At 45.1% G+C, this 24,654-nt stretch overlaps 1 protein-coding gene across 1 annotated transcript in view; it reads left to right on the top strand.

Moving 5' to 3' along the window:
• The window catches only part of ACACA (acetyl-CoA carboxylase alpha), a 74,765-nt gene that overhangs the window by 2,130 nt on the left and 47,981 nt on the right, over nt 1–24,654 (top strand). The window contains exons 3-19 of the mRNA XM_009874003.1: nt 11,388–11,520; nt 12,145–12,283; nt 12,516–12,625; nt 13,137–13,218; nt 13,740–13,838; nt 14,430–14,536; nt 14,944–15,054; nt 15,534–15,743; nt 16,254–16,424; nt 18,073–18,234; nt 18,529–18,692; nt 19,460–19,610; nt 20,133–20,236; nt 20,728–20,809; nt 21,932–22,077; nt 23,075–23,225; nt 24,529–24,654. The exon at nt 24,529–24,654 is cut by the window's right edge and continues 4 nt beyond it. Of these exons, the coding sequence (XP_009872305.1) occupies nt 11,388–11,520; nt 12,145–12,283; nt 12,516–12,625; nt 13,137–13,218; nt 13,740–13,838; nt 14,430–14,536; nt 14,944–15,054; nt 15,534–15,743; nt 16,254–16,424; nt 18,073–18,234; nt 18,529–18,692; nt 19,460–19,610; nt 20,133–20,236; nt 20,728–20,809; nt 21,932–22,077; nt 23,075–23,225; nt 24,529–24,654 (2,248 nt within the window). The remainder of the gene's footprint in view (nt 1–11,387; nt 11,521–12,144; nt 12,284–12,515; nt 12,626–13,136; nt 13,219–13,739; nt 13,839–14,429; nt 14,537–14,943; nt 15,055–15,533; nt 15,744–16,253; nt 16,425–18,072; nt 18,235–18,528; nt 18,693–19,459; nt 19,611–20,132; nt 20,237–20,727; nt 20,810–21,931; nt 22,078–23,074; nt 23,226–24,528) is intronic.

Here is a 24,654-nt window from a genome sequence, read left to right as displayed (position 1 = left end):
ATTTAAAAAGGAAATGTTAAAACAGTGTTAGTGGCAGAACAGATCCTCAGCAAGGCCCCGTTTCTTGCATCCTTCCAGTTTAACAGAGCAGTCGCTCACCATCACCTGAATTTCCAGCTACCATGCACTTGTTTCGTGTATACTTGGTTCTGTTTATGAAAATGTAATTTTGGACTGTTAAAAGTCTTCCTAATGTGCAGATTTCTGCAGCAATTGACAGTCCCCTGTTTGCAAGCCATTTTAGCGTGTGAGGAAGGAAATGTGGTTTTGTTTAGGAAAGATGTGTCCTTGACATCTTCCAGCTGGATGTAGCTCATTACCTTTTTCTCTGCTAGTTCCCTCCAAGTGGGTTTGCAATTCTTCTGCTGCCTCAGCCTCGGGTTCTCCCAGCAGATCCTCTCCGTGGTCAGAACCGAAGCGAGAAGAGCTTCCCTTTGAGCTGCTCTTTCTGCCTGCCCTTTTAAAAAGGTCTCATCCCAGGAACAGACATCGAAACAGACATTCCTTGTCCAGGAACAGACAGCCTGAACCCTACTCCAGTTTTTACTGAACAATCCCTCACTAGATTTACTTTGCTGCTTTTGAAGAAATGACTGGTTCCAAAACATCTTCTGGCTACTGATGACCAATAGTAGATATTTTTATGACCAGCTAATCCTTTCAGCTTGTTCTGTTCTGCGGGTTTCTTTGCTTGTGCAGATTCAGGAATTTTCATCTGTCCTTTGTTGGTGTTTCCTTTTCCACTTTAGGGAGACAGTCTCTGAGAACAAGTCACAGCAGACTCATTGCGTTGGGGCAGAAGGAGGGTGGCAGTTGTTGTGGTCATACTGATGCACATGTTTAGCCAGCTGGCACTAAGAGAACAGGTATAAAACCTTAAAGCAAATTTAAAGGAGTTTGCCTTGCCAAACACTGCCTGTCATAATAATCTGGCAGCACAAAAGGTAATTTTGAAGCAGGAAAAGGTCTAGCCCTGTAACTATGCATCTTTCAGAAGCAGAAAAAGCTTGGACGAACACCTCGTTGTCAGTGTGGAAATAAACAATAGGAGAACAAAAAAATCAGAGCAACTTCTAGGACACTGCCTGGCATTGGAGAGCTGTAATGCAATAGGGGTGCAACCTTGAGCACCTCTGTTGAAACTTGCTTACTTTGGCTCTCTCTGTGAGGGTACTTGACTTTCAGTTAAACTGGAGAGAAATGCCAATTCAAATAAAAAAAAATTACGGCATTATAGAGTGTTTTTCCAAGATAAAGCAAGATGAGTTGAAATAGTTTTCTGGGATGGTAGTCCCTTTCATCAAAACATTTCCAAATACTGTTTACAGATGGAGAAACTGAGACAAAGACAAGTTCAACAGCTTGCCTGAAGGGTCTCTGTGACAATGAATTAATGGAACACAGATATTCTGGCTTCCAGCTCCTTTTTGGTAATCACAAAGGTACAATGCTTTCTGAAGTGACAAAGATAAATTCACGGGGAGTTCTGTAGAGCTTGACTGATGGCTCAAACAAGGTGCAGGTCCAAGGGAGCGTATCTTTTGGAAGAAGTTGCCAACAATCTTTCCATTTGCTGGGTAGTTTCGCACAGGAAACTTCTGTCAGATAAAGAGAGAGATAGTTTGTGTTTCAGATGAGGAGCTTTACTGCAGAGAAGTCCTTTCAGGGAGCAGCTACGTCTGAAATCCTTCGTGGTGCCGGGTGATGAAGCGTAGCTGTTTCCCTGGACTGTGTGGCACGTGTTCGGTCCCCGAGGTCTGCGTGTCTCCTGTCTGAGCTGGAAATCATTGCCGAGAGCCTTATCTGACGGGGCTGTGCTGTCCGATCGATGGATCCTGACCCGGCTCTGGGTACTCGGTATGCCAGCTCGGGTTTCTTCACCTGAGCATGCAGAGTGTGTGTGTGCGCTGCCTCGGTCCGTCTATCACCCTATTGATCTCAGTAAGTGTTTATGCTGTTGCTAAAGACAGCCTTGCTGGGACAGGCTGTACAATCCAGGCGGCCGTACCGCTGGAGATCCAGGAAGCCCTTTGGTTGTGCCACTTGGTTGCTGCTCTACGGGATTGAGAAATCCGCGCTCGGATAATGCTCTTTAAATTGGTGTGTGGAACACCAGCGCTTCACACAGCTGGTGGAGGAGTAGCCGTGCAGGCTAAAACATTCTGGTGCTTTTCTTGCTTGTAGTTGTGCTTTATTTAAAGAGTATCTGTAATAAAAAATCAGGGAAATGCTCTCCTTGCTCTCTTAGTTATAGCATCTAACATCGTAAACAAGCATCCTTGAGGAAAATACTCCACTTGTGTATGATTTACAACAAATTTGCTCTTTGTTATGTTTTGCACCTTTAGATAATAAACCCAAGCACACAATTTTTTCTTAATTTTCTTGGTTCCCTGCATAACTGTACTGACTTTGAGTTCAGAAATTTCCATCAGCATTTCCAACCAAGGGCAGCAGTCCTGTTGGGATACAGCTTTTGCTTGTCGTGTAGCAAGCTGTTAGACAGTTTCCTGTCTGAAGTTTTAATGATAAATTAAGTAACTTCTCCGTAAATGTCACTTGGAAAGCACTTTGGGTCTGTTTGTTTTGTTTTGTGAATGTTTGACTATTGCTAAATTTAATTCCTAGCTTCAGAGATGGTATCTTGTATCAAATTCTTGTTTAAAATAGATTAAATCCTGCGTGTCTTCTGGTATTCATCCATCAGGGCTCTGGTTTCCTAAGCAGTGAAATGGGTGCACAGAGCCACCTGACCATCCCTTTGCATCGACCCAAAGCCAAATTTTTGGAAGTGGCTCAGCTGTTACTCCTGATATTAAGCCCATAGAGACTTTATCTCTTAGCACCTAGCACTCCTTGGACTTGTGAGTAAATAGCCTCAAGAAATTGTTGAGATGCTTAAGAAGAACTAATCGTCTATTAAAGCAATTTTGGAAGAATGCCTCCGTTTTAGTCTGGGTGGTAGCGTGTGGTACGCGCAGCCTGGTGCTGCGGTGACGTGCCTGCTTGGAAACCGGTCACGGAGAGATTACACAAAGTACTAAAAGTAAGAAAGAATCCTTTTGAGCTTGTTCTGAACTTGAAAGAAAAATTCCAGACCAGCTGTTTGTGGGGAGGAGATTACAGTATAGGGCAGTGATGCAAAATTCTAAGTGCCGCCACTGTAAGTTGCTGCACGCCTGTGTGCACACAAGCACCAATATGCTTTAGCGTCTGCAAGGCTGATGCTTTCTCTGCCTCATCCAAGGCTGGTCCAGCTGCATCGAGCAGGATTTCTCCTCTGCTGAATTGATTCCTTCCCCTTCCAGCTTTCTCTAAAGCCCTGGCTGTGGGGCGGCTGCTGGCGTTGAAGGCTCCTCCTCTTCCTCTGCTGTTACCCGTTGCCATGGCCCGGCTGAGGTTTTTATCTAGGGTGACCTACACAGGGCTGCATCTCAGGGACCAGAAGGTAGTTAATGAAACTGGAGTTACGTACTGCTTCCTGAGAGGTTTTCCTTTGTGTATGATTGTCGGTTGGCTCAGCCGATAGGAGAGAGCGATAACTGTTGCGTGTTTCTGCAAGTTATTGAAATAAAGCTCCGCATCTTCAAGGGACCCCTGCCAAAACAGAGGATTTAGTTCCCTTTTATTAGCGCTACTGCCAGTGAGGGATGTTGTGATTCATGTTTTGAACTTCATCCACCTGGAGTGAGAAGTTGGATTTCCTCCTGTGTCTGTTAAAGAAGAGGAAGCTTGTAAGGTGTTTGAATCCCTGGCTGTTTCTGGTTGTACTCATACTTCAGATATACTTCTGTGGCTGCAGGAGAAGCTGTCAATGAATGTAGGCTGGAAACACATCTGGGAAAGGAGGAAGTACCATTAAAGCTATTTTGGGTAGGGGAAACAAACAATCTCCAGGCTGGGGAGTGACTTGGGTGTCGTGACTCCGTCTGTAAGCCCAGTACCTGCAATGGGCTGTGCCCTGCTTTCTGTACTGGGTTCTCTTAGACTGGGCAAAAAACCTCTTTCGGTGATAAATTTTATGCAGAACTCCCCCACCTGCCCCCTTATTTCTGGTTGTTAATCATTCATGCAGGCCAGATCTGTTCAACACTTGAACTTGGACAGAGCGCACTGGGAAGGCTCCTTGCCAAAGACTTGATTCCGCTCTCAGCTGCGGAACCGTTTTTTACTGTTGTTATTAACTTTTATCTTGGTGGCAGGGCTTGACCTGGAGAGCGTTAGGCCTTTTGTTGCTCTAGGATAAGTCCCTCTCATAAAAACAACTGTAATGTTGCTTTGCAACTTGAAAGGAGCGGCAGCGATTTGGTGGGTATGGTCCAGTTTAAAGCAGGTGTGGCGTGGCAGGTAAAAAGCCAGATGTGTGGTTTAGGAAACAAGTGCCTCAGCACTTAAAATCTGCCTCAGTTGCAGTTGTTGGGGCTTGGTCATTTGAGATAAATCCAAGCAGCTTGTGCCAGGGTGGGCTCTGTAGTTTTGGAACCAAAGTTATTGCTTTAAGCTAAAGATCTGCCTTGATGGCTGTTGAAAAACTGTGTTAGCATGAAGTCAAGTTGTTTAGCCAGGGAGTTAGGGAGAAGGCTGTTTTTCTGGGATTTTTTTTTTTATGATATTGTATTCTTTATTTAATTTCCTGAAATCCTTAGGCTTAATGATTCAGTTTGTTGTTTATTTATTTATAGGTTGAAGCATTGATTTCTGACAGTGTCTGCATTAAGCCACCTGTTCTGTCTCTTTAAAATTGCAGGCAAAAACTGTCTTTGAATAAGTCCAGACTGCTGCCTCCCAGTGCCTATTACCCAAGACATAGTGAGCCATTTAGCCCAGATGCAGAATTCTGGACTACATATGTGCTTGCTCTTCCTCTATGCCTTTTTATAAAATAGGTTGCAAGGGCAGATCTAAAATTGGAGCAGATCTTACGGATGCTTCAGCTGGCTTGAGTCTTACCACCCTGATCAGATTCATGTTCATGTCAGTGCTTACATATTTCCAAAACTTAAAGCCCAAATTGATGAGAGCTGCCTTCTCTCCACACCCTTTCCAGGCCTAATCCAGAGGGGAGAAAAAAAAAATCCTTTCCCTGTGCGTGTGTGTGTGTGTGTGTGTGTGTGTGTGCTGCAGTCTCAAGGCTGCCTTTCAAACCAGCCACCTAATGCATCCCTGCTTTTGGAATAAACCGCTACGTCACGGCTGGCACTTGGCATGTTCCAGTGCTGGGATCAATGCAGGCTCCTGGCTGCGATGTGCGTCAGGTACGTGTCTGTATCGAATGCTTGTTCTTTTTTTTTTTTTGCCTCTGAGGCTGGAAGAGGGAGACCCGCGCAGGCTTTCCTTTTGTCTGAGCAGGCCCGGGCTCTAAAGAGGGGGATGGTTTTCACGTGCTGTTTGCCATCGGGGTTCGGAGTGGTGGCATGTTTAGGAAATGAGCTTTGTGGAGTGTGTACGTGTTTAGCGGTAAGTATCGTATCTGAACGACACATCCTTGCGTGTTTTTGTAGGGATGTTGCAGCAGATCGTGCCCATTGATTCCCTAGCAGTGGATCCAGCTGGTAGAAGGCACAATGAATATTTTTAAGCATTTTAACCAATGCTGAAGCTGCTCCTCTGACATCAAGCTGTGTGTACATGGAGGATTTGTTTTCTTGTAGCTACAGTGGCCGGCACCTGTTTGGAGTGGGGGCTGTGGGTGGGTTTTTTGGAGGCCAGGCAAATATGTGGGAAAGCGTTTTCATGAAGCCTGAAAAATTAAATTTCAAGTACACTATGTGTGTATTTTAATGTTGAATCAGGATCAAAACCTGAGGAAATCTAATGGAACCGTAGATGATACAAGTATTTTATTTTGAAAATGGTGGAATATACCATTTTCTACATGAAATACATATCCAGTAGACTCACTGAATGTCTGTTGGGTTTTGCTGATCTTATGTAGTCATGACCAGAACAGAAAGTGACTTTATCAAGCAGAGTCTGTAGGTTCACAGTTCTCTACCCTTAGGAGGGCGATTGGCACTGGTGAAGCGGTGGGTTTGTGGTGGCCCCGGGGAAGAGGTGACGCAGGGGATCACACCTCCGTGGCTGGAGTCGTGCGTGCGGGGCTGCGGGAGGCAGGGACCCAAGTCTGCTGCGGCGGCTGGGAGTGGGGACCAGCACCGTGCCTGAGTGAGCAGGAGGCCTCTTAGGATGGAGAAATAATTCAAGGAAAGTTGCTTTTTTTCTTGCGTACTTCGGTTTTGAAAAGATTTCAGTGGGAAATTCCTGGTGTACTTTGTAGTTGGGTAGTTTGAGTGGCTCTTTAAAGAGAAAACAAAGGCTGACACGTGAGAGAGGCATTAATTATTAGGTAGATATGTAACATCAGGGAGTTTTCGCGTTTGTTTAAACTCTATGCTTTCCCTTGTGTCTGTTGTCCCTGCTCTCTGGTGAAGATTGGTTTCCACCGTGACTGCTGCTGTCACTGCCACAGTGTGTCGCTGTCCCCGCTACCCTTCTGCTGACAGCGCTTGCACAAACTGGATCCCCGCAGGATTGTTTGCCTGCGCTTCATCAGGTGTGTGGCACTCGCTGGTGGTCGTCGCTCCTGTCACCTGTACTATTCCTATTTCCCTCGCCTTGCCCTGCAAGGCTCACAGTTGCACGTTGTCGTCGTGTTGATGCGGCACTTTTCCTCTGGGCACTTGTTTCTGATTTTGAGTAACCCTCTCCTGAGTGACTGCACGGGTTTTGCTCAGACTCTTGGCATGTCTGTGCATCAGGCCGAAGCTGTCCTGCCTGTGTGTGGCCCTGCGCCAGGACAGCCCCAAACGTCGTGAAAGTGAAAAACGCAATCCGGTTGCTGCGCCTTGTTCCAGGGCAGGTTTGTTCATCACTGTATTGCCGCAGTCGTTGCGTTTACTTATCCTTTCCCTTTTTTTTCATGTTTTTGCATAAACATTCTTCCTTTCTCCGGCGGTGTTGTTGGACCCTGTGGTGCTGCAGCTCTTTGCTGGTGAGGGCAGTTGTTCTTGGAGCGCTTGGAGTGATCTCCTCTCCATTTCGTAGGTGGAGAAACAGAGGCACAGAAAACTCAAGTGACTTGTCCGGGGTCTCCCAGCTTCCAAGCTGGTGCCCAGCGCGATCTGTCGCACGTCTGGCTCCCCGCTGTGCCCTCTGTGCCTGCACCACCCGCGCCTCTGACTTTCTCCTCTGTAGCCCTAGGAAATGCTTGTCTTGTCGCCTCCCCACCCCTCCCAAAAATCCAATACTCAGTCCTACGCAGTGATTGAATTCTTTGGGCAAATTGCTCCCTGCGGTTGCCGAGCCAGCTGCTGAGGTGCTGCCGTACGCAGGGCTGCTCTGGATGCTGACGGAGCGCGTGGGGAAGCTGGGGCAGGCTCCGCTTCCCTGCGTGACCCCCGGTGTGGGCAGCGGGAGCCGGGGCCGAGCATCACTGCCAAGAGCCGCCGGGCATCGTGCGGGCTGCCGCAGCGGTGCCGTGGGTTAAGCCCGATTACGTAACCTGTAGATCATTTTCTCTCTTTCCTGATCAGCTGCTTCCCTCTGAATGCAGAAGAGGGAAGCTGCTACCCTCTCTGTGCATGCTGCGTCACAGGAAGAGTGACTGAGGGAGGGCTGGAAGAGAGCAAGGGGCAAAAGTTAAAAGATCGAAGCAATCTGGGAAGTGCCTCAGCTTCAAGGAGAACCGCACGAATGCGAGAGGCTCTTTGCAGCTTTCTCCCGCTGGGTTTGAGCTGCAGTACTGAGAAATATAAAATAGCAGCAGCTACACTAGACGAGTCATAGGCAAGCCTGAAATCTGTTAATTCCTTCACTGAGACAGCATGGAGGATTCTGCAGAGCAGAGTCAGGAAATGAGATATCACATGCTGCAAAGGTAAGAATTCTAGCTATGACTGACTTCTGATAGCAGCAGCCGTCTTGGACTGAGGCAGCTGGGCACTATGTGCTGGAAATGCATGCAGGTATTTTTCCATGTTAATTTTATCTTCTGAAAGCTTGCCACTTACTGTGAGGTATCTGTGCATGCAGCCTGTGTAAGAAAGATGCTAGAATACATCTTAGTTGGAGAATCAGTGTTAAAAAAGTTTGAGATTCTGCGCGACTTCTAACCTCTATGAACTCTGAACAATAGATGAGCGTTTTGGAAGTTCGTACGTAACAGAACACTGCAGTTGTGACCTGGCGATTAATAGGGATGACTCGTACCAACTCAGCATTTATTCTGTTTGGTTTAGAGCTCGATGTTTTTTCTTCCTTGCTCCCCAACTTCTGCCTCAGCTGCTAAAAAAAAAAATCTTTCCTGTTTTGATTATAATATGCAGCCTGTGGTTGTTAGTAGATAATAGTTTTGGTATGTTTGCTGTCACAAATTAAACTGAACTCTACTTGCTTATAAACACGTGTTCCTGTGTTGTTCTGAATGATGAACCTCTGTTTTTGTTGACGTTTTATCTGTAGCAGTTATCTTTATGCGTGTAGTAATTTCAGCTTGGCATGACAGTTCATATTCCTGCATGTTCACGGATTCTGACCGCAAGATTTTTATCTTTTTTCTATTTTTGTTGAGACTGCTCTCAATAAACCTGCAACAAATAAACCTGTCTCACTTGTTGGACTGTGCTCCTTCCTTGCCGTGCAATAGATTCTGGTCCTTTTAAAATACACAAATTTAGTAGGAATTCAGTCTTAACCATACCTTTCCTAATTTTTTTTTGCTTGTTGGCCCCTATCCTTGATTTCCTAGGCGGTTTGTGAACTTGTGCTTGTAGGGATGCATTTTAAATTCAGTGACAATGTCTGTCTCTGAAAGTGCATCTTGTTGGAAGAAAGGAAAATACACGTGGGAAGAGCCTCCGCACACTTAACTTCTTAGGCCCTTCTCTGGATATCAGCTACCAGCTCATCTTTGAGACAAGTTACTAGACTGGATATATTTTGGTCTGACCTAGTGCAGCCTTTTCTACGTCCCAAAATATAATATTTAGCATGCTCTAAAATTACCCTGTTGATCCTGGTTTCCCTGTTACCTTTACTTCTCCCGCTCTTGGCTTTAAGGATTGCTTCAAAGTTTCTTTCACTGTGCTTAGAACAGGTTTTCCTCTCCCAGTTAAGCTCAACATTTGCAAGACCGTATCCCGAAGTCCTCCACCAGTGTGTCGTGGGAATATCTCATGTGTGGGAGAGAAAGATTGATGTAGAATCATAGAATGATTTGGGTTGGAAGGGACCTCAAAGATCATCTAGTTCCAACCCCCTGCCATGGCAGGACGTCCTGCTAGATCAAGCTGCTCAAGGCTCCGTCCAGCCTGTCCTTGACACCCCCAGGGGTGGAGCATCCCTGGAAGTGTTACTGCATAATGCAGGGTCTGAATGTTAAGTGCTGGAAATACACCTTATTGCTGTTCTGGAGATGCTCACAAAGACAGGGTCGTGCCACAGTAGGATGTCACCACCAAGGCAGATGCTGTGTGTGAAGGTGGAGAGGAGGGGAAGGATCCACTCCATCCTTTGTGAGGTAATAAACCTGCCTTTGTGGTCAGATCTTGGCGCTCATCTTGCCCTACCTGGAAGATCGCATCTTGTTCTAGCGCAGTTCTTGCTTGGTTATTCCAGGATTTGGGATATATCTTTTCGAGTAGGTTGTGCTAGACAATATGGGTCGAGATCCTTAGTGTTAATGTTGCAAAGCACAGCACTGCCTGTGTTAGCCCCGTGATGGTTTGCAGGAAGGATGGGCAAGAGAAGAACCTGAATTTAAACCAGATTTAAACTAGTTACAGTTTGTTTAGGGCTTCTTTCATTAGCACATTTATTAGGGGAATATTCGTCTGTGGTGTTACTGTGCTGCCGGTGAAGAGCTGAGGAGGGTCTGCATTGCAGATAGGTAAATCTTTATGGGCTGTGCCGTGGTTTTGAGGGAATGTGGGGGTCAATCTGTTTCCCTTCAGACTGTAACCAAGCTCCTCTGACTGCAGCTCATTCAAGCAAGGATGCTCCAAACCTCACCTGGGGCAGTGAACCTCACAGGTAGAGCTCTCTGGCTGCCTGCCCTTGGTGGCTCTGTTTGGAAAGGAGACCTCTAGATGTTGTCCATGGCTTGTCCTTGGGTCGATTTTCCCTTCGTGCCCACCCTGAGCCATTCCAGTCGCTTTCGGCAGCATCCCACCGCGTTTCCCAGTGGAGTTGCTCAATGGCAGCAACACTTGAGCAGCTGATCAGGCCAGAGGTTCCTGGTGGGTTTCCCAGGGCTGAAGGACAGCCGGCCGGACCCGGTGGCTCCTGGGGAACAGATGCTGCCAGTTACAGAGCTGCTCCTGTGGCACTGACCCCCTTGGCTGCTCTTGGGTCTTTCAGAAACATTGAGGAGTTTTTTAAATACCTTCCCTACATTCACATCTCCGTCCTACAGAAAGGTTCAGTAATCCTGCCTGGTGGCAGGGGTAAGGACTTCAGTGTGTTTGTGGGGCAGGAGCCTGTTAAGAAAAGCACCCGGAAGGCAGAAAGAAAAATGGGTAAACTGGGGTGACTCAAGAGGCAAAGCTCCAGGAACTTTAAAATAAAAAGCATCTTGTTATTTCTCCAGTCACACTGCATGATGGTGGTCTGAAGAGTCTTTGCTTTCCTGTTGAGTTTCCTCTTAACAATTTCAGCTTTGTAAATTTTAGCAAATCAAATCCTGCAGTGCTTGCAAAAGCAAAGAGTGAGATTTATCCATGTGTTGTTTCTGTGGAAGCTGAAGCGTAAGACAGGGACGGCGGCAGAGCAAGGTCGATCGTGTCAGACACAAAACTGGCTTTCAATGTTTGTAGCAGAAGTAATGTGATTAATTTGTCCTCCAGCTCTCACCAGAAGTTTTGAGGGAGATATTAAAGACCAGATGGTGGCAAAGTCTTGGAAAATGATTTGAAGTAGCCAGTCACAGAGTCTCTCATTTGCACCTGGAGATGTATTTATTGAAGTTCCCTAAGACTATTTCCTCACAGAGTCTGATCTTAGTAGCTTGTTTTACCAAAGCCAGAAAACATTGTTGTTATTTTCCAGCTTTCCTGGATGAGTTGAAAGTGATACGGTGAAGCGTTGTTGCTCTGTGTTGGGCAGCAATAGCTGTTCAATAGATTTTTACCTGTTTGTATATGAGCATAACCAGAATTTCTCCAGGTAACCTGACTTTTGCAGAGGGATAGCTGGAAGGTAGCTAACAACCAGAGTCACCCCGTAAGAGCTGAGGACCAGGCTGTGGTGGTCAGGAGAAGAGGAGTGATTCTGCTTGTCTACTTGGAGAATGTGGTCAAAGAGAACTCTACAAATTATTTACGTATGCTCTTCTATTTGTGTACATCTGCACTGCCAAGTTGCTTTTTTGTGTCTCCCACAAATCCCCTTAGGCCCAGCATGTCTGGTTTACACCTCGTAAAGCAGGGCCGGGACAGGAAGAAGGTTGACGTGCAGCGGGATTTCACTGTGGCTTCTCCAGCGGAATTTGTTACTCGCTTTGGAGGGAATAAAGTTATTGAAAAGGTGAGTTACTGACGTTTTGCCTTCAGCATACTGCATTTTGTTCCCTTCTCTCGAACTGTGACTGCTCTCTCTGTAAGGCACCTGTACATTGCAGGTATCAAAATATTAATCTTACCCAGCTTGAAGGTTGGAATTCTGCTTGTAATCATTTTGTCTCCATCTTTTTTTTAATGTGTGATAAATAAACACCCCATTGCTTTAGCGTAGCGTGACAGGAAAAAAGAATTGAGTGAGCTAGAGCACTTCTGCTGATTCATAGACAGATATAACAAAAGCAGGCTGGAAAAAAGCACTAAGAAATGTACTTAAAAATATATAGTCATTTAATGGATGAGATCTCTTCAGTTATTTAAAGTTTTAACCACTCGTTAAGCCTGTTCTTCTCTTTCCTTCTGCACTTTAATCCAAACAAAGCATAATACATTAAAAACTTCATGGTCAAGCAAGAGCTGATTTTTAAATTGACTGATGGGCCATTAAATGTTCTCGCTGAACTGCATCCTGGCTGACAAAACTGCACAGCCCAAAATTGGATGAAGAGCCTACAGAGAAAAATGTTTTCATTATCGTCTAGTGTTTTGTGGTATTTAGACTCCATTTCATGGCTGCTTCTAATGTACCCAGGTGCTGATAGCAAATAATGGCATTGCAGCAGTGAAATGTATGAGATCCATCCGACGCTGGTCCTATGAGATGTTCCGAAACGAGCGGGCGATCAGATTCGTTGTCATGGTGACTCCCGAGGATCTGAAAGCAAACGCAGGTGGGTTGGAGAGACAAGTGATGGTTCACAACCTTCTCCTCGCGCCCGGCTGGGTGCCCACGAGCATGCAAGGAGTAGAATGCAAGTGCACTGCGTCAGGGACCATTCGATCAAGGGACAGATTTTTCTGGAAGGAGATCAAGTCCTTCCAATACTGTAGATGTAGGGAGTTTTAGACCAAGTACCATTTATTAGATTTGCAGTCTAGATGAGACCTTCTTTGTGTTTGCAGAATATATTAAAATGGCAGATCACTACGTCCCGGTTCCAGGAGGCCCGAACAACAACAACTATGCAAATGTGGAACTCATCCTTGATATTGCTAAGCGGATTCCGGTGCAGGTGAGACGTGTCAAAGGTAGTTTTCAAAGCAGGAGGTAACAGTAAGCAGTCTTCTCTCCTTAAATAGTGAGTCATGTCTGGGGAAAAAGACAGGTCAGAAAAAGTGAAATTACAAACCTGTCCTCGCACCGAAAGGCAAATGCGGAAGATTTCCTGGTATGAATATCTGCAGGAGATAGAAGGTTCCCTTCACCCTTTCATAGAATCGTAGAACAGTTTTGGCTGGAAGAGCTCTTCCAGGTCCAACCTTTGTCCTAGCCTTTTTGCTTCTCTACATTTAGTCCCTCTTCAGCAACTTGCTGCCGCAGCTGCCTTTGACTTATCTACCAGAGGCAAGATGCTGGCCTTTTAACCTAAGCATACCACGCAGTTCAGGAGGCTGCTCTGGCCTGTTATGAGACTGTTTTCACTGAGGAGAAGAAAGACTCAAAGTTATCTGCATGATTTCTGTTTGTGCTCACTTGCTGGTTTTACTAAAACAAAGAGTGAATTATGTTATTTGCTTCTGCAGGCGGTATGGGCTGGCTGGGGCCATGCGTCTGAGAACCCTAAGCTGCCAGAACTTCTCCACAAGAATGGGATTGCTTTCATGGGTGAGGATATATACTTCCCATCTAATCTCTAGCTTGTATTTTAAGATGAGTAGGTTTAGTGGGATCAAAAACCTTGAGTCGGAAAGAAATTGGGTATTGCACACCCAATACCAGTTACTAGTTCCTGCCCTCCCTTTGAGAGCAGGCCCAGCTTGAGGAGACACGGACAAAGAGCGGTGCTTGCAGACTGAACGTGCCCCGACTTCTTGAACAGGATGGACACTTAACAAGCCCTTGTGATGTGTCTGCGGTTGCATTGCTGTAGTTTCAATTGCCTTTTCCTCCCTTTTGGTCAGAAGTACTCTAGTCTGTTTGCTTTTAGTTTCCTGGCTGATAGAACTAAAGCTCTCTGTTTTGGTTCAGAAATGTCGATTCGTACTGGTTGAGATTTGGCATGCAGCAACCCTGCTAGCAGTGTTTATTTCTCTCACTTACATGGAAGCTGAATTAGACATCTGGACATTTCCCTGATGTCTGATACCTCACGTGCCTCTCTCATGTGTTGTTTTTGCTCCTTGCAGGTCCTCCAAGCCAAGCAATGTGGGCCTTAGGAGATAAAATTGCTTCTTCGATAGTGGCTCAGACTGCCGGTATTCCAACTCTTCCTTGGAGTGGCAGTGGTAAGAAGGAATTTACCCTGAGTTTATCAAGATCATTCTAACCTTTTTTTCTTCAGTACCTCTAATCCTTGAGAAGTGTCTATGCACAAAAAAAGCATTCCAGGAGATGTTGTGTTTGTTTAGGGTTTCAAATTTGTATTATCCGAGGCTTAGACACAGTGACTACTATATATACAGTTGTCGGACAAAATCTACGTGTCGTGTAACATGCTGTTAGTCTAACAGTACAGCTGTAATACCCGATATTTCCGCAGTCTCTACTGTTCTAGTGTATCGTGCGTAGTTTTGGAGCACACAGCCAGTACTCTGCTTCTGTGGAAGCTCTCTACAATTTCAAAAGTCTGTAAATAACAACCTGTTTCTCAAAATTGCACAAGGTAAATAAAGGAGGATATAATTTATTGGATGGAAAGATCTGCTCCCCAGAAATAAGAAATGCCTGTTTACCTTCTGCATTATCTCTTTTTGAAATGCTCCCAGACTAGCTCCTTGTGGAGCTGTGGCTGCTGGTTGTGTCACCAACATCTCACGTGTGAGTTCTCACTGAGCCGTGCAGCAGAATGAGCTGAGAAGATAATGTTTATATTTCAGGTCTTCGAGTAGACTGGCAGGAAAATGATCTTCAGAAGCGTATCTTGAATGTTCCTCAGGAACTGTATGAAAAAGGCTACGTGAAAGATGCAGATGATGGGCTGCGGGTAGGTGGCCGGTGTCTTGGAGATGTTTGAGGTCATGCTGCACACACGCCTGGAGAAAGCTAGAGATTGGTGTGTTTTTGCTGGGAATACAAGCTGGCACTAGGCTGTCAGCCTCACAGAACCGAGTCTTGGAATCTGGAGGCTGATCTTTCACATACCATCTTTGGGCCCAGCCTTCAGAATTAGGAGAAAGAGACAAAGTATGAGACCAAAGTTGTATTCCATTAAGAGCTATCTTCTGCTGTTTGATTAATGCTTTTGTTTAATGTTTAGGCTTAATGTGATGGTTGCTAAATGTAGTCAGACATGGAAACTTGGACACAAATCAACAGGGAAATAATGATCTTTTCAAGTTGATTCTGCTACCTTTTTGTATTTACCCGTGCTTTTCTGCCCATCTTGATCAGGCTGCTGAGGAAGTTGGCTACCCTGTCATGATCAAGGCTTCTGAAGGAGGAGGAGGAAAAGGAATTAGGAAAGTTAACAGCGCAGATGACTTCCCCAACCTATTTAGACAGGTAACTTTTCCCATTGATTTGTGCTGTCTAAATATTCAAGTTGGGTGATTCGGAGATAACTATGTTGGAAATGTTTAAGAACTTAAAAAGGCTGTTCTGTGTGTCAGAGCCTGCTTAGCTACTTTGAATCGTGAGTTTATGCTTTCTTTGCTCTCTGTGTTGGTAGGATTTCGGTATAGCTGCATATCCAATATGGTTGTCAAATGCCTGGACGTCGCAGGAGATGCTGAATAAATCAAAGTAACAGAGGGCACCTGCGGTGTAATTCACAAACGTTTGAGGGACGTGAGCCCTCTCTGAGTTATTTAGGAAAGCTGAGAGAAATGGAAAGAAGCGAGCACGGGGTGTTTTCAGCTTTAAGTCACTTGGGGAAAATATTATGGATATTCCTTGCGTAAAGATTTAACCTGAGATGATTACGACTAAGACAGGCATTTACAAAAAACGATCTGCCTGTTTATGTGCTGTCTCTGCTCCAGGTCCAAGCTGAAGTCCCAGGCTCTCCGATCTTTGTGATGAGACTAGCCAAGCAGTCCCGACACTTGGAGGTGCAGATCCTGGCGGATCAGTACGGCAATGCCATCTCCCTCTTTGGCCGGGATTGCTCTGTGCAGCGCAGGCACCAGAAGATTATTGAGGAAGCACCTGCTTCTATTGCCACTTCGGTGGTGTTTGAGCACATGGAACAGGTGAGAGCTGTTCCGCGAGTTCTCTTTGCCCTGTGAGACTTCAGAAACAGGCAGGTCTTTTTGTTGGTTTTTTTTTGACAGCACTGAGAGTTTTGTGTTGTTGAATCTTTTAAAAGAGCAATATAAGGTTGAGGGTCTTACATCGCTTTGTGTGGGCTTCCACAGTTCCAAAGCTGAGTGAGTCATAAATGTTTGCACCCCCAAAATAACATGGAAGCGTGTTTTAAATATATAGTCATATTAAAAACAAGCTGTGTGAACTGTCCAATACTAAGTATTATAACTATTTGCTTCAGACTCTATCTTCTTACTTATAAATGAAATAACCTGGAAATTGAAACTCCTGTGCCACATGCTTATCTTTGGACAGTTTTGGGACCTGTTAGAAGCTTCTGCATGTTTCAGAATGCCAGTGAAAAACTCTGAAGTGGGTGGGGTGGATGAGCAGAGCATAGGTAACTGAGTGTGGGGCCTGAAAATCAAGTACTCTTTTTTTCCCCTGTATCCTAGTGTGCGGTGAAGCTTGCCAAAATGGTGGGATACGTGAGCGCGGGCACTGTGGAATACCTGTACAGCCAGGATGGCAGTTTCTACTTTCTGGAGCTGAATCCCCGCCTGCAAGTGGAGCACCCCTGCACGGAGATGGTAGCTGACGTTAATCTGCCGGCAGCGCAGCTCCAGGTGGGTCGGGAGCCCGGGCTCTGTGCTCGGGGAGGCTTTCAGAAGTCCTCGAGCTGTGGTGGGTTGGAGGCCTGAGCATGAAAAACCTGTTCTGCTGAATCGTAGTAAAATAAGGGAGCGAACTCATGTGTGAGTCACAGCCAGGGTTCTCTGTTAAAACTGGATCGCGTATGGATGGTATGCAGATGGCTAGATCTTGGTACAGATAGAGGAGAGAATATAAAGAAAGTGTCAGTGAGCTCTGCTGAATATGGCCTCTATCCTCGTGTGCAGGTAGGTGACACAGGACTCTCCCACACTTCCTCAACAAGAATACTCAATAACTCAAAGGCCCATTTTTTGGTGCTTTCTCAGCTTGGGATTGATTTTCTGTGACTGGAACAAAGCTTCAGTATTTCAAAACATAAATCCATCCCTGCTGTTAGGACTGTTCCACTAGGTTACAGCTCTGCCGTTTGGCTCTTTCTGATTTGGGAAGCAAAGAGAGGTTATTTTCTAGGTCTTTCTCCTGGACTGCTCCTGGAGACCTTCAGTTAAAAGGAGCATGAAGGGAAGCAATACAGGAATAAAACACAGAGGTAGGAAAACTGATTTAAGGAAAGGTTATGTTTAAAAAAGCCTGTCTCAACAAGCTTTAGCCATGAGTAGTTCAGCTTTAAGCTCTGAAATTACTTTGTCAAACGGATTGGCTTTTGAGGCTAGCAGCGAGATTAAATGCCGTGCCAGTTGTAAGCAGTGCATCGCCCACTCTGCCTCCAAGGGACAACAGCCTCTTCCCACAGTTTCTAATGACGAAAGGAGGGGAAAAAGGAACAGACAATTGGATTTTTTCATCTTTCAGCAAGTTGAGCAGTTGTTTGAAGTTCAGGAAAGTGACTTGGGCCTTTTTAATTTCAATGAGCAGTTCCTGCTTTTCAGTTAGAAACCGGTCAGATGCTTCCCGCGTTGTTTGGGCACTGTTCTTCATGTCGCTGATGCTCAACACAATTTCACAGAATGGCACATAGATCTTGTAACCACTTTGGTCTTTTGGCTGTTGGAGTCTGGCTAATAGATAGCCAAAATAAATGGTTAAGCTAAAGCTCAGCCTTTTGGAACTGTAGCTGGAAAAAAAGATCCCATCTAATAGAAAGAACAAGTAGGACTTTACTCCGTGAGGATCCAGCCAGCTGCCAGTTCTGCAGGTTACCCTCTGCAGTTTGTCTCTGCAAAATTCCACAGTTTCCTATAACGAGTTCAGGGCCCTCTGTCTCACTGGGAACTCAGTGTATTTTTAACAAGTCTAATGGGTGTTCGCCCTCAGCTGACCTAGACCAGCCAACTTTCTCTGGAGCCTTTTAATCAGTCAATGGAAAATAGTGACTGAAGGTCTTAGGGTGGATATTACACTGAGCTCAGCTGTCCTGAGAAATAGAAACGTTCTAAGGACGTGGCCAGGGAGGAGGCTCACATCAAAGAACAGGCAGGCATGTTTGCTAGAGCTGCAGCATCAGCTTCTGCAGAGAGCTGCTGAAATTAATTCTTCGAGGAATAGGTACTCTTTGTGAGGAGGGAAACCTACTTCTATTATTATGATGATGATTATTTATTATTTATTGTTTATTATTCGTATTTATTCTTATTTATTCTTAATTATTATCACTCTTAGATTGCCATGGGGATTCCCCTCCACAGGATCAAAGATATCCGAGTGATGTATGGTGTTTCTCCATGGGGAGATGCATCTATTGATTTTGAGAATTCAGCCCATGTGCCCTGTCCGCGCGGCCATGTCATCGCTGCGCGGATCACCAGCGAGAATCCTGACGAGGTGAGTGTTTCACATCCTGTAGTTACTGATCACACTCTTGATACTTGTGGACTCTACACCTGTGTTCAGTCCCTGCTGCTGATCCTGAAAGTTTGGGCAGCCAATTTTAAAAGATTCTTCCCTTAGCTCACAATTCTGTAGACTCTGATTTGACACAGCCTGAACTTAGTTGTGTGTTTATCATGTTGCAGCACTAAGGGATGCTCTGGCCTTCAGAACTTGTAATTGCTTCCCTAATTCTGGATTATTTACTTTTTCTTTAGGGTGTATAGCAATGTCTGTCTGTCTTTACAGGGATTTAAGCCCAGTTCTGGTACAGTTCAGGAGCTGAATTTCCGCAGCAATAAGAATGTCTGGGGCTATTTCAGTGTTGCTGCTGCAGGAGGGCTTCATGAATTTGCCGATTCTCAGTTTGGTCACTGCTTCTCTTGGGGAGAAAATCGGGAAGAAGCCATCTCGTAAGTAGTCCAAAAAGTGGTAGAAGCTTGGAAATTGTTTGCTTTTGTCCTCTTTGATCCAAAGTATCATGGATAAAACAAGATTCCATACTTCTGGCAGTTTTAAGAGAAATATCCCTCTTTCCTCATCCTGTCTTGCTTTGCAATTCCACTCCATTGCACCTACATTTCTACACCTTTTGCTGACTTGTCTTTATTTTTTTTCCTTTCTGATTCATTCCGACCTTGTGTACCTCCTGCTGGAGTGTGATATAGCTACCATTGTGTTGAAGTCCCTCTTTGAAAAAGAGCTTCTCATAGGAACAAAACGTTGATAACTTGATGTCAATGCCTTAGATGGGTTTATAAACCATTCTGTGTCCTTATGTGATGTTGGTAAGACAGGGCTGTCTGACCTGTCACCTGTGCTCTTTTTCATCTAGAGCCTTTCCTCTGTTCCCTTCTGGGTGGGATGGAGACCACTTCTGTCTGCCTTATGTAGACTTGTGACATGTGTAGGTGCCTGGATGATAACAGCAGTGAGAGCTCCTCATCTCCTAGCTGCTGCTGGCTGAGCTGCTCTTGTTCACACGAGCAGCAGATTGAAGAAAATCAATATTCTTTCATTCCCAAGCATGTCATATCGGAGCTTGCTCTGGTGCACGTGCTCTTCTGCTGTTGCCTTCAGACCGCTTTTTCCCAGCAGCTCATGGGGAACTATCTAGAGTTACCAGCTTGCGCGTTGCCGTTAGTGTGGGATAGATTGTAGGCATTCTTTTTTCTTTCAGAAACATGGTAGTGGCTTTGAAGGAGCTGTCCATCCGAGGGGATTTCCGAACCACTGTCGAGTACTTGATTAAATTGTTGGAAACAGAAAGCTTCCAGCAGAACCGCATTGACACTGGCTGGTTGGATCGGCTTATTGCTGAGAAAGTTCAGGTGCAGTTGCTTGCCTTTTGGGACTACAAATTGGAGCGAGGAGGTGAAGAGCGTGAGGTTCAAGCTTGGTGCATGCTGGCTGCAAGAGGACAAGCATTTAGGAGTGATTATTTTCCACTTACAGTTTATGAATAAACATCTTCACTGGCCATAATTCTTATCTATCAAAATCCCAGGTCATCCCTGCCAGGGAAAGGTAGTCTTAAAATTGGGCAGAAAAGCATCTTAGTGTACGTGTGAATTAAGGCTACATTTTGCTTCACAGTTTGGGACAGATGATAGCAGAAATGTAAGTGGAACCTCAATATTTGATCCAGGAGGAAAAAAGTGTGGTTTTCTTTTCAGGAGTTGCAGAGGTAATCGCTGCAATATAGTGTTTGCGTAGACCCTACGGCAACAAAATATTATAGAGAGGTTGGCCATAAACCAAAAATAGCACTGAGACTGTTGATTCTTCAAGTGGGTGTCCAGAAGGGACTGAAGCTCAAGGAGATGTAACTGTTATGCACCCTTTCTTTCTAGGCTGAAAGGCCTGACACCATGCTGGGAGTGGTGTGTGGAGCTCTGCACGTGGCTGATGTGAGCTTCCGAAACAGTGTCTCAAACTTCCTACACTCTTTAGAAAGGTAAAATTGCAAGCTGGTCTGGTAGGTGGGTGATAAGCAGATAGTAATTACTTTTAATTTACAAGTTTTCTTCAAGTCCAGTCCAGAAATGCACAGAACTTGTTATCTGCTTTGGCCACAGGAGGCTCTTTACCTACTGGCCTAAGAAAATTGCACGCAATCCTTTAATTTTTGTTACTTTTTTTTTTAAGTTTTCATTCTGATGTGCGTTCTTCAGAAGGAAGGAGAGAATACTGCAGTACTGAGGAAAGCTTTATAGGATTGCAAATACATACTAGGGCTAGAAAACAAGCCTTACAACCTAAGCCTTAAAAATCTTTTTCACTTCATTGCAGTTTAGTTAGTGACTGGATTGTTTTGGGTGGTTACTGACCCCCCCACTCCCATCTCTCTGCGTTTTACCAATTCTCGCGTGCGTCTTTGAACCTGCTCGGGCCCCCGGTAGCCATTTGCTGGCTTCTGAAAGACTAATTTTGTATTTTTCTTTCAAGAGGCCAAGTCCTGCCTGCTCATACTCTGCTAAACACTGTGGATGTGGAGCTCATCTATGAAGGACGGAAGTACGTGCTGAAGGTACGACGAGCGGTGTGGGAACCCGTCCTCTTGCTGCTTTTGGTTGGAAATGTCTGTTCGTGAGCTGCTCTGGCTTAGTCTTTGTAACACGTGTAATTATTGGAATTAAATCTGTGCAGGGTTTGTTTTCTCTCCTTTAGTGGGGTTAAGAAATCAGTACAATCTCCCTTACGATAATACCCCATCACATCTTTCCATTGCAATAGCTCTGTGTATCTCTGTAAATGTTTTAACCTTTTGGGGTCAAGAAATGCTCTGCATAGGCTGAAGACTTCTTCGTTGGTTGCCTGTTCGTTGTCCAAAACTCTGAGCTGATGTTTCTGAATATGTAGATCTACTCTGGGTGTTTGAGCCTGATTTCATCAGCATGACAGAATTTGCAGCAATTTTTCCCTTTAGTGTTGCTTTTTCTTTGCTCTGTGCAAAAAAAACAATGTTAGAAATACTGTTTAAAGGTTGTGAAACCAAGCATGCAGAAGTTAGGAAACGCTAAATTTAAGATTGCCTGTGCAATCTTGATAGCTTCCTTGGGCAAATTTATGGTGAATTTTTTAATGACATGCAGCTGTAAGTATTCTGCACCCCGATGATTTTTGTCCTGGCACCTCTTTGGTGAGAAACAGAGACACACTAACAGCAGTGAAAGTATGCTTTCCGGGATTTACCCAGCTTCAAACAGAAACTCTGTGGCAGAGACTGCAATCAGATCACTTTTGCAAATGAGGGCTTTAGCGACTTTCTCTGTGAGACAATCTTTCCCCCCCCAAATTATCTCATTTATTACGCAGTTTTAGTACACCAGTGTGATTTGTACGTCGATCGGGATGAATAATACATGATTGCGTAATCAAACCTGTACAATCAATGCAGAAGTCTGAGAGGATTAAGTCAAGATTCATGGACAGCATTAGTTCTGGCATCTATTGACTACTAAATGCTTCGTCTTGTGATCCCCAAATTTTTTTGCATTGTTTTTCTCCATCTAATGTGAGAGCAGATGGCTCTGTTCCCCTTCTTTAGTTCCAGCTGTTGCAGTGCCTGGACAACTGGGTGTGTTGTGGCAGCCGAGGCACTTCCAACGCTATGTTCACTTCATGAGATGCCGTTTTTCTGGATGTGCAGGTGACCCGGCAGTCCCCCAATTCCTACGTGGTCATCATGAACAGCTCCTGTGTGGAAGTTGATGTGCACCGACTGAGCGATGGAGGACTGCTTCTGTCTTATGACGGCAGCAGCTACACTACCTACATGAAAGAAGAAGTGGACAGGTAGTGACTCTAGTGTTTTGCATTTACATACAAGACAAAATGAGGTGTACTTGTAACTTTATCCTTCCCAGAGATCAGCTGGGAGTGGAATCTTCTCCTAGGAAGAGGTTACTGGGTGTATGAGGGATGAGTTTAGAGGGACAAGTTGCCTTCAACAGATCTTGGCTGCTGTTAGAAGGAATCAGAACTCGTACCGGTGTGGAGTCCATATCCTCCTGCTCATTCTTTAAAAGTGCACTTTTGAATTATGAAAAAAAACACACAACAAAAAAACATGACATGAAAATCTTTAAAATCCTTGAAACTCCACAGCTGCCTCCTAAATAGATATAAGAATTACTGCTTCAGTGCATTCCCTCAAAATTCCCTGCAGGGATCATAGCCAGGTGGTCAGGAAATCTCCAGCTCCTGGAATGTGAACCACTGCCCCCTCTGCTGGTTTCTTTTCTGTGACAGATGTACCGAACCTCGTCACGAGCACAGAGGGTTTGGGTCACATTCTGGGTTAGGAAATTCTATCAAATCTCAACCTGTCACTCTGCTACATGAGTGCAGCTGGCGCTTTTTGGCTTTGCTCTGTATGTAAGAGGATTTTGTATGAGATGGGCAGGTTGGTGAATGAATTATGTGAAGTATGGAAAATGTAATCGCCGCTGACGTAATTTTTTGTTTCTGTGAAATCTTAAACTTCATTAGTTCTGGTTCTGACAGTGAGCAATACCTGTTGGTAGAGAAGAAGCACAAAAGTAACGTACGTGCAGCTTTGCTATGGGCTGTTCTGTCTGGTGTCTGATCCTTGGCTTCGTAGTCCTGCTTTGTTGTGATTAATCTGACCTTCTGCGTGTAGGGCTGCACTGCTCGGCTCAAAAGAGCTGGTCGAGGTGTTTTTGTTTAGTTTTGTTTTGAAGTAGAATAGGTAAAGAAAGAATGGATTTTCCCCCTTCCCATACTTTCCACTGGAAATTCTGTTGCAGTGATTTGTCCTGTTCCTTCGTAGGTATCGCATCACTATAGGTAACAAGACCTGTGTGTTTGAAAAGGAGAATGATCCCTCCATTCTGCGCTCGCCTTCAGCTGGGAAGCTCATCCAGTATGTGGTGGAGGATGGGGGACACGTCTTTGCGGGCCAATGCTTTGCAGAAATTGAGGTAAAGGTGTCTCGGAGAACTGACTTGGCTGCAGGTGCTGAATCTACCCAGGCAAAAGCCAGAGGCGGGAGGAAAAGTTGAATACTTTGGAACTGGGACTTGAGCGTGAGGGATAATTCACAGCATTTCCTTTCCAAATTTTGTCTGTGTTTTAACCTGGACCAGTGCAGGGAGCAGCAGCGAGAGTGATGGAGTGGGGAAGAAATTACTTAACAACTAAAATTTGCGTGTTAATGACTGTGTACCAAGTGGTAAGCGAAATTACTCAGCAGTGAGACCACGGTTATCATATTGCTGTGATACTAAGGGAGAGTGGGATCCATGCTTTCTGTGTTTTCTAGCTCTGGTGAAGGTGCCTTCTACTTGTAGACCACTCCTTAGTCCTATCGCAGGCTCAGAAGCAGAGTTATATGCCGGGATAAAGTAACAAATTAAGACTTCTCTGATTAACTGATCATTTATCAGGTTGATCGGATGAGTTAATAAATGTCACTCCTCCCTTCTGCCTTGGAAGTTACTTAACTCTTAGAGAGGAGGAGGATGAACAATTTCTGCATCGCTGTGAGGAAAGCACGAGAGGTTGTGTAGGAGTGCATGGCTCAAAACAGATTTGAGGGAGGGGAGGGCGTGTGTTGACAGAGGGACAATTAAACCAGTTGGGGAGAATGTGTAGGAGAAGAATACCAAGCCAGAGATCCAGATATTTTATGTAAGTGCTTTTGTGCTGCAACAGAGCCATGGCAAAGAAGGAACCACCTACTCAGTTCCTGTGTTCTCAGTTGTGTATAGCACAGCAGTGGTAAAAGTAGACTGTCTTCCCCGATACCCAGCCCTGCTGCTCCAGAGGCGAGAGCTTCCATGGTTGATCTAAGGAAGCATCTCTCTTTGTGAAGAGCGATCTGAGACGTGTGACTGCTAGAAAGTAATTCTGCTAAAAGTGGATGTGTTGCTGTAGCTTTTGAGAGTGGCTTTCCCACTTGTAGCCTTTAGAGTGCAGCGGGTGCAGCAGTAAATGGTATCTGCTTCATTCATTGTCTTGAATGTGGCACCTTCTTGAGTACCTGTTGGTCCAAGCAGAGTGGAACAGGTGATGTTCCTGAGGGTGGCTTCCTGCCGCACTAATTTATGGCCAATTAGTTTGTTCCACATTCACTGTAGCATCTGGGGTTTTGTTCCCAACGTGTGTGCTTTGAGAAAGCCTGAATGCAAAAGCTGCTCCGGCACGTTGGTTTGTGGTAGGACATCGGTAGAATCATCTGGCGAACATGGAAGCCAAGTGTGTAACCTGTTTTCCTTGCTACAGGTGATGAAAATGGTGATGACACTAACAGCAGGAGAATCAGGCTGCATCCATTATGTCAAACGCCCAGGGGCAGTCTTGGATCCAGGCTGCGTGATTGCCAAGCTCCAGCTGGATGATCCCAGCAGG

Source organism: Apaloderma vittatum, unplaced genomic scaffold, assembly GCF_000703405.1.
Source record: "Apaloderma vittatum isolate BGI_N311 unplaced genomic scaffold, ASM70340v1 scaffold23827, whole genome shotgun sequence".
NCBI lineage: Eukaryota > Metazoa > Chordata > Aves > Trogoniformes > Trogonidae > Apaloderma > Apaloderma vittatum.
The sequence above is the reverse complement of the archived record's forward strand: the minus strand, read 5'-3'. Positions and strand labels throughout refer to the sequence as shown.